At 41.1% G+C, this 14,497-nt stretch overlaps 2 protein-coding genes across 2 annotated transcripts in view; one reads left to right on the forward strand and one right to left on the reverse strand.

Moving 5' to 3' along the window:
* The window catches only part of ETFDH (electron transfer flavoprotein dehydrogenase), a 24,335-nt gene extending 23,692 nt beyond the window's left edge, over positions 1-643 (forward strand). Inside the window, exon 13 of the mRNA XM_060778779.2 lies at positions 59-643. Within this exon, the coding sequence (XP_060634762.2) occupies positions 59-222 (164 nt within the window). The 3' untranslated portion in view covers positions 223-643. The remainder of the gene's footprint in view (positions 1-58) is intronic.
* Positions 642-11,537, reverse strand: PPID (peptidylprolyl isomerase D). The gene is made up of 10 exons (XM_060778780.2): positions 11,365-11,537; positions 10,170-10,310; positions 8,480-8,586; positions 7,291-7,479; positions 6,829-6,951; positions 5,773-5,879; positions 4,397-4,538; positions 3,072-3,158; positions 1,508-1,550; positions 642-1,127 (listed from the first exon to the last, which is right to left on the reverse strand). The coding sequence occupies exons 1-10, from the start codon at positions 11,447-11,449 to the stop codon at positions 1,039-1,041; spliced, it is 1,113 nt and encodes a 370-aa protein (XP_060634763.1). The 5' UTR covers positions 11,450-11,537; the 3' UTR covers positions 642-1,038.
* Positions 11,538-14,497: the final 2,960 nt, after the last annotated feature.

The following is a 14,497-nucleotide window of genomic DNA, read 5'->3' on the forward strand; positions in this document are numbered from 1 at the left end:
GGAACTTGTTTCAACATTATGCTTCCCCTTGCACTAAAGTCTGTTTTCCTTTTTGCAGGAGTTTATGAATATGTTCCTGTGGAAAGTGGAGAAGGTTTACGGTTGCAAATAAATGCTCAGAACTGTGTTCACTGCAAGACATGTGACATTAAAGATCCCAGCCAAAATATTAACTGGGTTGTGCCTGAAGGTGGAGGAGGACCGGCTTATAATGGAATGTAATCTTGATCAATATGGAAAGGATATCCTTGCCATTGCTGCAGAATCAGTGTCCTCAGATTAATATCCTGTTCATAAATGAACTTGGTGCCTTAAGCAGTACGTCCAAGGGAAGTATGTCCAGATGCACTAGCCTTATTTGTGTGCACGAATACATATGAAAATGTGAGGTGAGACTCGTCTGAATACATTGCAGTGTGGTTTGCCAAAACTTCAGTACAAATAATGGACATAATGAAGAATATGAAACAGGTATCAAATTCTCTTAAACTGTTTGGTGTCTTTTTTTTTGGTAAGTTTTATTGACTTTGATCTCAACAGCTTGGAGAACACTACAATAGATTTCAATGCTGTGAAAGGGAAAACAACGAACCATCTGGCGTAACTACATTTTGTTAAGTAATAAATACTTTCGCAATACGAAGCTTAGAAACTGACTTTATTTCTTCAGCACCAATTTTAACAGTATTTGAATATACAGTAATGAAAGTTACAGGTGGAGCAAATGAACCTGCTGAATTTACATCTAAGTATGTTACTGAATGTAGTCCAAATTCTTTCCATTTGATCATTCAGAAATTTCACTTAACAGTTTTTCTCTACACTTTTTTGTTAAATGTACAATAACCGTTAGTACCTTAGCACTGAACTTAGTGGTGAAAGTTACTGTACTTGGAATAATATGTTAATCTTTAAAAAAAAACAAGATGTAAACATATAAAACAGTCTCAGTATAAATGACAGCATGGTGTCACTGCAACTCATACTAATTCTGCCTTTTTATCAGTGCACAAGGTAAGGAAGGAGATCTCTCTTGTCCTAAGCAAACATCTTTGCATAAGCTGCCCTCTCTTTTTCCTTTTCGTTCTTTATCTTCTGTTTAACTTTCTGTACTTCCATTTGAATAGCTGCAGGTGAAGAAAAAAAGTGCATATGGTTAGACACTGTCCTTTTCACTTGTATACAGAACTTCGACACATAACTGGAATGCAAAGTCCCTTGCCATAAATTACACACACCATTCTTTTACCAAGGCCTCACTTAGGTCCAACTTATCAATAAGCTGGACCCAAAGTTCTAACTATGGCCTTGTGTAACATATGTTGCAAAATAACTAATCTATTGCTCTGCCACCATGCACCCATCCTACTGTACATTCTGCTTTCTTTTTTAAAAAAACTATTTAGATAGAAACACGGCTTGAAACTTTCAAGAAATTCTGTTTAGTTTTCACTGAAACTAGCCTAATTCATGAGTATGTGTTGCTAGGGGTTAACTCAATACTTGCCTTTATCTTGAGGTGCTATGCCTTGAGCCTTGTGAAGGTCAGCCTTCAGAGAGAGAAAAAAGACATGAGCAAAACAGTAGACATGTAATGGATATATTGTATTAGACCAGTGGCTCCCATCCTGTTGTTTTTTTTTTTTTAACCAGGGACCACTTTCCAACATTAGTACTAAAAGGGCTACAAATAGTTTTTTGGTCAACTTTAGATTTGGTTTAGATTTGGGGTGCTGATTCAGAAAACTGCATTGAATAGACAACATCAGCTCTAGTTTCTGATACAGAACATATGCCTTCCAGTAGTTTCCATCCGCTTGCCCACAGAAAACCATATTTCATAATCTAGAGCTGATGTGGTCTGTCCAATGCAATTTTCTGAATTGACATACAGAATAACCCTAGGAACAGGCCAAAAAATGAAGACACCAAGAAATGTTTGGGTTTTTTTTGGTTGAGCTGTGTTATTAAAAAAAAAAGAGGGGGTGGGGGGGGGGGCTGACGTTGAAAACAATACAAAAAGCGGAGCGTGAGAACCAAGGAATTGTCCTTAATGGCAATAATAATAATAATAATAATAATAATAATAATAATAATATCACACAGTCCTAAACACTGTTGTTGTTGTTGTTATTGTCAAGCAAAAATACTGTGAGACTTTCGAATCCAGACTGACAGTTTTGGAGCACAATATTTATTTATTTATTTATTTGCTTTATTTTTATACCGCATTTTTCAGCCTAATTCGGCGACTCAATACACCAGACATCACGATTGTGGAAAAGAAAAAAGTTTGGGTTATTGATGTCACTGTACCAAGGTGACAGCCGAATTGATGAAAAACAACAGGAAAAACTCACCCACTATCAAGACCTCAAAATTGAACTGCAAAGTCTCTGGCATAAATCGGTACAGGTAGTCCCAGTGATCACTGGCGCACTGGGTGCCGTGCCAAAAGACCTCAGCCGGCATTTGGAAACAATAAACATTGACAAAATCACGATCTGTCAACTGCAAAAGGCCACCTTACTTGGATCTGTGCGCATCATTCGAAAATACATCACACGGTCCTAAATGCTTGGGAAGTGTTCAACTTATTTATTTATTTATTTGCTTTATTTCTATACCGCATTTTTCAGCCTAATTCTGTGATTCTGTGATACAAAATCCATCATATATATCTCGTTTGTTGTGTCATGCTGTGTTTTTGTGTCAGTAAAATAATAACAACAACAACAACAACTTTGGGGGACTAAACAGGGTCTTCCAAAGGGATACTTTCCCATTACAACTCTTGTGTTTGGCAGTCGAAGCTAACAACAACTTTGGATGACTCTCCTCTCTTGCTCCCTCACACATGCCGCTGGGTGAGTCTTCGCCCAAGCTTCCCAAGGCTGAGAAAGTACTGGTGAGGGTGAGGCCTTCCTTCCTTCTCTCTCTCTCTCTCCTCCAACACTCCTGGTGCATGCGCAGTTGCAATTTTCCCCGCATGTCTTGTGGACCTTATTTTAGGTCTCACGACCCACGGATTGGGAACTAATTTATTAGACAAAGCTAATATAAATATTTACCAATGCCTGATTGTATTCTTTTGTCGCTTCCCAGGCTTGAGCCCTTCTGTAAAGTGCTTTGGTATTTGCAGGATCTATGGCCAGAGCCTGAAAAATAATTACAACAGCCATACATTTACTCAAACTTCAGTGCAACAGAATTAACTTTTGTAGCAGCAGCAGCAGCAGCACTTCTTTAGAACCAATCTACTGAGATGTTCTTTGTAAACAAGTAACTTATACAAATCTGTGAGGTTTTCTTTCAAACAGGGCCATTTTTCTTTTATCAGCATAGTCCAAATAATGGAGTTGGTTATATCAGCAAAATTCTCCTGCATGTTCAAGTAGCACACGAACACAACTGGCTGCCATTTTGTACCTATGGACCATTATAAATATTCTGGCACCTTGTAATTTCGCTAGCAACTTTATTATAATCAGTGAAATTGTAATAAGCCTGAAAAGAGGCTTGGCAGATTACTGACCTGTTATAGCCACATAATCTGTTTCCTGCTATTGAGGCTTGGTTTTGACATTAATGGTATTATTGAGGAATTACATATCTGCACTCATCTATTAAAGTTTAAATACTTAAAACTATATGTATTAGCTCACTTGTGGCACATTAAAACTTAAGTGATTTGTAGCCCAGGAACATGTACCCTATACTACACTATGAATAAACATGGTAAGAGCATATAAATGGGAGCCCCCGGTGGCGCAGCGGCTCAAACTACTGAGCTGCTGAACTTGCTGATTGAAAGGTCGGTGGTTTGAATCTGGGGAGTGGGTTGAGCTCCCTGTTAGCCCCAGTTTCTGCCAACCTATCAGTTTGAAAACATGCAAATGTGAGTAGATTAATAGGTATCACTCCAGCGGGAAGGTAATGGCACTCCATGCAGTCATGCCAGTCACATGACCTTGGAGGTGTCTATGGATAACGCTAGCTCTTTGACTTAGAAATGGAGATGGGCACCACCCCCCAGAGTCGGACACAACTAGACTTAATTTCAAGGGGAAACCTTTACCTTTACTAGCCTATAAAAATGAGGAAATGTGGAGTATGATATGAGATATTAAGTAAAGCAGTCTTAAAACAGTAACAATGCCAGGATCGTGTTAAGAAAGAGAGCTGCATATGATCACTCAGCTGAGTATTTTAAAGCTACTGTCAATCTTGTTGGCCCTCCCTAAAATCTTAAGTGTCTTCAAATGCTCCCAGACTCAAGAAGAGTGCAGAGGGGGAAAAGGTTGGCTAATTATGTAATCATGAATATGAAGCACATCATGAACGACTAACAGTCTTTGAAATCAATTGATTCAACATGGAGAAATTGAATGTTTACCTCAGTACAGTTTTCAATTGCATCTTGCCATTCTGATAATTTCAGTTTGCAGGCAGCAATGTTAAGGAAACAGGTCAATGCTGCAGTGTCCAATTTTGCTGAATCTGCCTCATCTGCTACTGCTTTGGAAGCTTCAACGTACCTGTATAAAAACAATTTATTGAATACGTTGGTATTGTTATGCAGCTAATTGGTGAACTGGAGCAGGTTAATATTCTTACATGTTAAAACAATATTGGTTGGATTCTGCCTGAGGTAGGGGACCCTAAAACATACTGAGTTCAATAGGACCCAAGTGCAACCCACTTATTTGGGATTCAAACTAGTGCTTCTAGAACTGATTTCTATTAAATAAATGGTCTCTCGTATGTTAAGACAAACTGAAACCAGGAAAGTCTGTGCTTATTTATTTATTGTGTCAGAAGCAAATTGAGAATACTTATAATGTATAAAAAAACACAAAGTTAACAACTTGGCATTATGCTAAATTTCCTTTGACTAGAAGCTGGCCACTTGGAGTACCTCTGGTGTCGCTGTGAGGAGGTCTTCCACTGGCAGGACTCGGACTGCATTGTAGTTAAGTGGTCTGTGGTTTGCTCTTCTCCACACTTGCATGTCTTAGACTCCACTTTGTAGCCCCATTTCTTAAGATTGGCTCTGTATCTTGTGGACCCAGAGTGCAGTCTGTTCAGCCTTCCAAGTCACCCAGTTTTTTGTGTCCCCAGAGGGAGTTTCTCATCCGGAATTAGCCATTGATTGAGGTTCCAGGTTTTTACCTGCCACTTTTGGACTCTTTCTTGCTGAGGTGGTCCTGCAATCCTAGATCCTAGGAAGCTGTTTCTTGATTGAAGGTGTTGGTATGCTGGCTGATAACTGAACTGAGGATGGGCTGGAGATGTCAATGCCTTCGTCCTTTCATTGCTGGCTGCTACTTCCCGGCTGATATAAGGTGGTGCAATACCGGCTAAACAATATAATTTCTCCAGTGGTGTTAAGCGTAGACATCCTGTCTCATTAGGAACCACATCCACTATTTCAGTGTGGTGAGATGTATTCCATATTGGGCATGCTTACTCAGCAGCCAAGTAGCAAAGCACAAGGGCAGATGTCTTCACTGTATCTGGCTGTGATCCCCAGGTTGTGCCAGTCAGCTTTCGTATGATATTATTTCTACCACCCACTTTTTGCTTGATAATCAAGCAGTGGTCCTTGTAAGTCAGAGCACAGTCCAGGTTGACTCCCAGGTATTTGGGTGTGCTGCAATGCTTCAGAGGGATTCCTGTCTTATCCATATCTCATTTAAGCCTCTAGAACTGGTTGTATATAATTAATTATAGTGAAGGAAGCATAATAAAATTTTGATAGAACAACATTACCTTAAAGACTTGCTATATTTGTTAACTGCCATTGCCCAATTTTGAGATTTGAAGAAAGTATTGCCTATATTTTTGACGTCATCCGCTATAGTCACAATCGTGTCAACCTGCAACGATAACAAGGGAATTTTAATGATTTCTTAAGGTTATACCATTTTGTATTCGGGGGGGGGGGGGGGGGGGAGGGGTTCTGAGAAAACTTGCAAAATAAATTTCCAATGAGTCAACTTAAAAATTGACTCACATATTGATGGTTGATATGCCACAGCATGGAATTTAGAGTAAGTATAGGCAAGAACATTGAATCTGGGTTGTTGTGAGTTCCCCGGGTTACATGGCCATGCTCCAGAAGCAATCTCTCCTGACGTTTTGCTCACATCTATGGCAGGCATCCTCAGAGTTGTGAGGTATATTGGAAACTAGACAAAGGAGGTTTATATATCTGTTGAAGGTACGGGGTGGGAGAAAAAACTCTTGTCTGTTGGAGGCATGTGTGAACGTTACAATTAAGCACCTTGATTAGCATTGCAAAGCCTTGCAGCTTCAAGGCCTGGCTAATTCCAGCGTGGGGGGAATCCTTTGTTGGGGGAATCTAGTTTCCAACACACCTCACAACCTCTAGGAATGCCTGCCATAGATGTGGGCAAAACATCAGGAGAGAATGCTTCTGGAACATGGCCATACAGTCCGGAAAACTCGCAGCATCCCACAGATTCCGGCCATGAAAGCCTTCAACAACACATTGAACACTGAATCTGTTATAGGTACCCATGATTAGAGCTAATGAAAGTTATATAAAAGGGCAGGAGTAAAGATATTGAAGGAATTGGCCACCATAACCTCTTATAGGACCAGGGTGAATATTTTGAGGTTGTGTGAATAAACACTATTTTTATTTCTTCTGAATCTGCTGCCACAAGCAATAGAAGTAAAAGCTTATCCTCCAGTCAGGCCTCTTTCCAAAACAATGGCAGGGATGTACACTGTATGCTAGAAAATATGGTTTTAACACATGCGTAGTAACATTAACATATGAAAACAAAGTAGGATACGTACGTCCTTTAAATCAACGTCAGCATCTTCAGGAAAGTCTGCATGGGTGTCTCCAGAACCATCCATAGGGGAGATTCCCCAGTTGTCACCTTCTTTTAGCTCTCCACATTCTGCAATGATACACAACTGCAAAAAAAGGGTTAGTAATATAGTTGTGTCATCAAATACATCAGAAAACACACAAATGTTTTTCAATTCAGCAGTTTTACACTTACTAGCATGGAATTTGCTTGAGTCCAATTCATAACTCAAAAAATGTCCTGTCTCTTTTACATATACAGAAGCAGCACACTAAAATAACTTTCTCTAAAGTTTTCTTGAAATAGAGTGGGTTGTGAAAATTTTTCAATTTAGTAACTAAATGGAACAGAATGGCTTCTTTTTGCAGGACAACATTTTACAGCACTTACAAGGAATATTTGCAGAAATGATGTCAAGTTTCATAATAATGGTGTCTTACTTTACCTTAGCAGGTTCTTCTTCCTTCACTTCAACATCTTCTAGTAACTTTACAACACCCATGCCTTTGATCACCTGACCAAAGACCACGTGTTTCCCATCAAGGTGGGGAGTTGGCACAGTTGTGATGAAAAACTGGGAACCATTGGTGTTTGGTCCTGCATTCGCCATACTGAGCAAACCTGGCTGATCATGCTGTGAAAGAAAATGCCAATGTTAGTCTCACTAAAATTTCTCATTCCTAGGAAGTAAAATCATAGATGATCAGTCAAGAAATTCAAGGCAATATTACACTGCATTTTGTATTACAAACTTGTCAGTGAAATCTGTACTCTACTGAGGATGTTGTTTACAGGATCCTTTTACAGTATATACCTCACGAGGAAAAATCTATATCCAAGGGTATACCTAACCAAGGATTAAACCACTGAGCTGCTGAACTTGCTGACCTAAAAGTTGGTGGTTCAAATCAGGGGAGCAGGGTGAGCTCATGCTGTTAGTTCCAGCTTCTGCCAACCTAGCAGTTCAAAAACATGCAAATGTGAGTAGATCAATAGGTACCACTTCTGTGGGAAGGTAATGGCGCTCCATGCAGGCCACATGACCTTGGAGATGTCTACGGACAACGCCGGCTCTTCAGCTTAGAAATGGAGATGAGCACCATCCTCCAGAGTCGGATATTACTAGACTTAATGTCAGGGGAAACCTTTACCTTTTTTTTTATTCAAAGGGTCTTTTTAAGCAGAGTAAACCAATCTTTTTGGTAATGGCAGTAAGTATTCAGACAGGTCTCCTGCTAATCATTGTGATTGCAAACCAAGGCAGGCAAAATCTGGCTTCAAGTAACCTGTTCCTCCAATGCTAGCAGTTTCTTCATGGCCTTTTCCTCCTGCCATCACTGACTATGCTAATATGCCCCATTCCATTAAAATTAATCTTGAGATATTTAAAATGTGAAGAATTTAATTTTTTTAAAAACACATCTCATTAGTGTTTAATAACTTTCCTCGTAAGAACTTAAACTAGAATTGCATTTAAACAGAATTGAAATGTTTACTGCAGTTAAAAATAGCTAAATTGGACATTTATACAATCATACTTCAGTTATAACTATTTTATACAGATGCATTCATAAATGGAAAGGCTGTATTGTGTTATGATAGCAAATGACAATTTTAATTCTCAAGCACATTACCTTGTAATGAAAGTTTTCATCTTCAAATTTCTCTCCATATATACTTTCTCCACCTGTTCCATTTTGATGTGAGAAGTCTCCACCCTGGATCATAAATTTCTTGATAACTACAAATTCAACACACAAAAGGACATTAAGGATAGAAAAGATTCCAGGATGCCACCCCATCAATCTGGCCCATAATAAAAGAGCTATGGATTCTTTAGTGGCTGAAAGCTCCATACAGGCATTTTCTCCTACCTAGAAATGGTCAGCACATTCTCAACTAAACGGCTGATGTTACATCGGAAAGATAGATGCATTTCAGATTATTTCAGCTACTTTAGGAAATGGTGTTTGGGGGGATCTTCTGGACTTAAGGGTGTCCTTTTTGCAGTTGTCTACCCTTTTTGCATACAGAAGCAGCATGCCAGAAAGGCCCTTACACACGTTCACCAAGAGGCGCACCAGAAAGAAATACTCATTTCTCATTCCTCAGACTAATTCAACACACTGTTGAAGAGACATATTTGGATTGAAACCTAGTGCTACAACTCTAGAAGGAACATGGGAGTCTGAAATCCGGTATGGCCTTGTGCAGCAGCAGACCTACTATGGGCTAAGCTACTGTATTTACTTGAATCTAATGCACTATCAAATCTATTACACACCTCAATTTTCAAAACAATGCTGCCAGATGTAATGCATAGTGGAAAAAGTGCATTTTTGTTTTGTAATTTGGTCATTACAGTTGCTCGGGAGCCCCCGGTGGCGCAATGGGTTAAACCCTGTGCCAGCAGGACTGAAGACTGACAGGTTGGAGAGTATGGATGAGCTCCCTCTGTCAGCTCCAGCTCCTCATATGGGGACATGAGCAAAGCCTCCCAAAAGGATGGTAAAACATCAAAACATCAGGGCGTCCCCTGGGCAACGTCCTCGCAGACAGCCAATTCTCTCACAACAGAAGCAACTTGCAATTTTTCAAGTCACTCCTGACATGGAAAAAACATTACAGTTGCTGCATGCTGAGCATTCCTTCTTTAAAAACGTCAGACCACCAAAGCTTTCAGCAATGGAAACAAAAACCCTGGGATGCTGTAGAATGAATCCACTTTAATTGCCCTGGCTCAATGTTTGGAGTCAATGAGGGCTGTCGTTTTACAAGGTCTTGAGCCTTCTCTGCCAAAGGATACTGATGCATCACCAAACTACAAAACCCAGGATTGTATAGGATTGTATAGCATTGAGCCCTGGCAATTAAATCAAGAGATTTCATCCTTCAGATAAAAGCTCCAGGTGCTCCTGAAGCAGCTTCCCTTTTTGATTTGACACAGCATTAAGATTACCCCCCAAAAGGTGAGCCTTCACTGAAAAGTATACAAACATGTCCCATGCAGCCATTCTGTGCTTTATGGTGAGCAAATAGGATCAAACCATTGCACTGCGCTGTCTCTTCCACTATAGGTTTGCAGCCAGAAATGCTTTTTTTCTGGAAGCAAACACAATAGGACACAAGCCAGACTTTAGAGAACTTTTGGGATAATGATATTTTAAGCTGTCAGCTTGTCTTTGTCATTCATTTATTGCTTCATTTACGAATTATACACCTTGCGTGTTGACAATTTTTAAATAGAAATAAATGAAAGCAAGTATATTCTTCACTTTTACTTCACTTCAAGAAGCCAAAGAAGCAATACAAATACACACTTACTTCTGTGGAAGGGGCATCCTTTGAAATGAAGAGGCTTTCCAGTTGTCGGTCCAATCCCTTTTTCTCCAGTACACAATGCACGGAAGTTTTCAGCAGTTTTAGGTACAATATCAGCAAATAATTCTAATACAATTCGGCCAGCTAGAAAAGAGAGAGAGAAAGAGAAGGAGTGAAGGGGGGTTACTTTATCCGTAGACACCTCCAAGGTCATGTAGCCAGCATGATTGCATGGAGTGCCCTTACCTCCCCGCCAGAATGGAACCTATTGATTTACTCATATTTGCATGTTTTCGAACTGCTAGGTTGGCAGAAGCTGAAGCTGATAGTGGAGGGTTACGCCGCTCCCCGGATTATATATATTATATTAAGATAAAGGTAAAGGTTTTCCGTTAACATTAAATATTATATTATAATATATATTGCTACGTATTATAGCATTATATATTATATATATAATATAATTATATATTATTATAATATAGTTTGTATTAATATTATATTTATATTATATTTATATTATATTAATATATCATATTATATCATATTATATTATAACCCCCAATGGCACAGTGGGTTAAAGCACTGAGCTGCTGAGCTTGTTGACTGAAAGGTTGGAGGTTCGATTCCGGGGAGCGGCGTGAGCTTCTGCTGTCAGCCCTAGCTTCTGCCAACCTAGCAGTTCGAAAACATGCAAATGTGAGTAGATCAATAGGTACCGCTCCAGCAGGAAGGTAAGGGCGCTCCATGCAGTCATGTCGGCCACATGACCTTGGAGGTGTCTGTGGACAACGCCGGCTCTTCGGCTTAGAAATGGAGATGAGCACCACACCCAAGAGTTAAACATGACTGGACTTAATGTCAGGGGACAACCTTTACCTTACCTATAATATAACATAATAATATATAATACTATATAATATATAATACTATATAATATATAATACTATAATAAGTAGCAATAGTACTAATTCAATGAGTATCTTTCTCTCCCCCTCCAGGCCAGTCTGTGGTCGTCGAGGCGCTTTAGACTCCATTTCCCAGAATGCCAGAGCATTGGCAAGACACGCCGGGGCTTCTGGGAGATGAAGTCCCGAAGGGCAGCAGAGCCGGCAGGGCATTCCCGAGGAGGAGGAGGCCTCTGCCTGGTAAAGCCGGCCGCTCGCCTGAGAGCCCGCCCCGCCTCCCCATCCCTCACCTCGCCCTCCTCCCACGTCCACGTCCAGAAAGACCCGAGGGTTGCTGGGCGACGAGGGCTTGGCGAGTGGCGAGGCGTGAGACATGCTGCCAGGCTCCTCGGGCTTCCTTTCCCTTCTCAGCTCGGCCCGCCTTCCTTCCTTCCTTCCGCCCTTCTTTCCGTCCTTCCGCAGAGGAATAGGCCCCGCCTCCCGGGCCTCAGCTGCTCGTGCCCTTTAGGGTGCCGTACTCCAACTCCCAGAAGCCCCCGCTGCCGTGGCCAATGACCAGGGAGCATGGGAGTTGGAGTCCAAAGGCTTGGCGAACCAAAGGACGGGAAACGCCGCGAGAGGGCCCGGAAAAGGCTGTGTATTCGAGGTTCCCATGTTTATTTATCGCAGGAGTCCTCAAACTAAGGTCCAAAGTCATTTACCCGGCCCTCGCTCAGGGTCAACCTAACTCTGAAGCCACTTGAAACCACACAACAACAATCCTATCTCATAAGCAAAAAGCCCACACTTTCCATTGAAATACTAATAAGTTTATATTTCATAGAATCAGAATCAAAGAGTTGGAAGAGACCACGTGGGCCATCCAGTCCAACCCCCTGCCAAGAAGCAGGAATATTGCATTCAAATCACCCCTGACAGATGGCCACCCAGCCTCTGTTTAAAAGCTTCCAAAGAAGGAGCCTCCACCACACTCCGGGGCAGAGAGTTCCACTGCTGAACGGCTCTCACAGTCAGGAAGTTCTTCCTCGTGTTCAGATGGAATCTCCTCTCTTGTAGTTTGAAGCCATTATTCCGCGTCCTAGTCTCCAGGGAAGCAGAAAACAAGCTTGCTCCCTCCTCCCTGTGGCTTCCTCTCACATATTTATACATGGCTATCATATCTCCTCTCAGCCTTCTCTTCTTCAGGCTAAACATGTCCAGCTCCTTAAGCCGCTCCTCATAGGGCTTGTTCTCCAGACCCTTGATCATTTTAGTCGCCCAATTTGTTAAAATTGTTCTTCATTTTAATTGTTGCATTGTTTTTAAGCCTTTTTTTGTACTGCCAAAAAGATATGTGCAGTGTGCATAAGAATTCATTCATGGGTTTTTTTCCCCCCTTCAAATTATAATCCGGCCCTCCAACAGTTTGAGGGACTGTGGCCTGGCCCTCTGTTTAAAAAGTGTGAGGACCCCTGATTTATCGTATCAGGAGCAAACGCGTACAGTTGTAATGTTTTTAAAAAATAAATCCAAAAAGTGAGAATGCATTAAAAATAACCACAAAGTTTAAAACTTGGCATTGTGCACAATGTCCTTTTACCAGAAGTTTGCAAACTTGGTATTCTATTAAATGTTCTTTGATCAGTAGCTGGTCACTTGGGGTGGCTCTGGTGTTGCCATAAGAAGGTCCTCCATTGTGCATGTGGCAGGGCTCAGACTGCATTGCAATAGGTGGCCTGTCGTTTGCTCTTTTTCACATTCACATGTTGTGGATTCCACTTTGTAGCTCCATTTCTTAAGGTTGGCTCTGCATCTCATGGTGCCAGAGCACAACCTGTTCAGTGCCTTCCAAGTTGCCCAGTCTTCTGTGTACCCAGGAAGGAGTCTCTCATTTGGTATCAGCCATGGATTGAGGTTCTGATTTGGAGGACTGTCAATCTCTAAATCTCTGATAGAGATCTGTTAGAAAGGCTTAAGCAGAAAGTTGTTGGGTAACTCCATATTGACCCTAACTTATGGCAACTTTATGATAGGGATTCATTGCAAGATGTATTCCAAGATGCTTAGCCATGGTCTTGTAATAGTGAAACAGTGAATCTGTAGGTGCAATGCTTGCAGAAAAGAAAGCTTTCTTCGCTGAAAGTATTGTCACCTTATAGGAGCAAAGGTGCCCTCTATACCATATCTTGTTGCATAAAAGTTACCTTTTTTGCCATCTTCATTCTAGTTGTCATCCTTCATGAGGGTATCTGTATACCAGGGAGCCTGTTTCGTCATGGGTCGGAGAGGATGTTTGGGAGTCATCAGTGATGCCAGTCAGAGAATCCTCTAAGGCCTCCTGGAATCTCAGAGGATCCATTAGCCTTTGCGGGCAGATCATTTTAATAGGTCCTCCACCTCTGCAGGGGTAGGTTGTAGCTGTGATACTAGCCCTAACTAGATAGGGATCTGTCTATGACAACTTGGAGGTATTGATCACATCCCTCCACAAATCTGCATGTTCCAAGCTGAAAATCGCATCAAGGGTATGACCTGTCAAATGCGTTGGTCCAGAAACCAATTGGGATAGCCCCATGTTTATCAGACTGCATTGTAGTAAGTGGTCTGTGGTTTGCTCTTTTCCACACTCGCCTGTTGTGGACTCCTCTTTGTGACCCCATTTCTTAAAATTGGCTCTGCATCTCGTGGTGCCAGTCTTCAGTGTGCCCAGGGGAGAGTTTCTCATTTGGTATCAGGCATGGATTGAGATTACTGGAGACGCAGATTGCAGCCAGGAAATCAGAAGACACTTACTTCTTGGAAGAAGAGCAATGACCAATCTCGATAAAATAGTGAAGAGAGGAGACATCACACTGGCATCGAAGATCCACATAGTCAAAGCAATGGTATTCCCTGTAGTAACCTATGGATGTGAGAGCTGGACTATAAGGAAGGCTGAGTGAAGGAAGATAGATGCTTTTGAACTGTGGTGCTGGAGGAAAATTCTGAGAGTGCCTTATAAAAATAATCATCATCATCTTTATTTTTACCCCACCACCATCACCCCAAGGGGGACTCGGGGCAGCTTACATGAGGCCTAGCCTCGAAGAGCATTATAGTACAGTAACATAAAAAGCATAAAACAAACATCACAATAAAATAAATCCAGCATAAAATACAATAAACAGTGCAACATAATACAGCAAAAAATCAAACACAATCACAATGAGCAGGCCACATGTGCAAGATACACTGATAAAAACTCAGGATGATATAGAAATAAAACATGTATTTGTAAGGGAAATTCATGAACGGAGTGATGGAGACAGTCCTTAATGCGAGCAGGAGGCAATGCAATATGAGGACACCCATTATAGGGAGAATGACAAGGGAGATGTAGGATCACTCTCCAAAAGCACAACGGAAAAGCCAAGTTCTGAGGTTCTTAAAAGTTTCTAAGGTGGG

This window comes from Anolis sagrei, chromosome 5 (genome assembly GCF_037176765.1).
Source record: "Anolis sagrei isolate rAnoSag1 chromosome 5, rAnoSag1.mat, whole genome shotgun sequence".
Classification (NCBI taxonomy): domain Eukaryota; kingdom Metazoa; phylum Chordata; class Lepidosauria; order Squamata; family Dactyloidae; genus Anolis; species Anolis sagrei.

Excerpts from the sequence above, each read along its gene's own strand:
- PPID (XM_060778780.2), bottom strand. The coding sequence starts at position 11,449 with ATGTCTCACGCCTCGCCACTCGCCAAGCCCTCGTCGCCCAGCAACCCT. Across the intron at positions 10,311-11,364 it reads GGACGTGGGAGGAGGGCGAG|CTGGCCGAATTGTATTAGAA; the intron begins GTGAGGGATGGG and ends TCTCTTTTCTAG. Across the intron at positions 5,880-6,828 it reads CTGACGTTGATTTAAAGGAC|GTTGACACGATTGTGACTAT; the intron begins GTACGTATCCTA and ends TTATCGTTGCAG.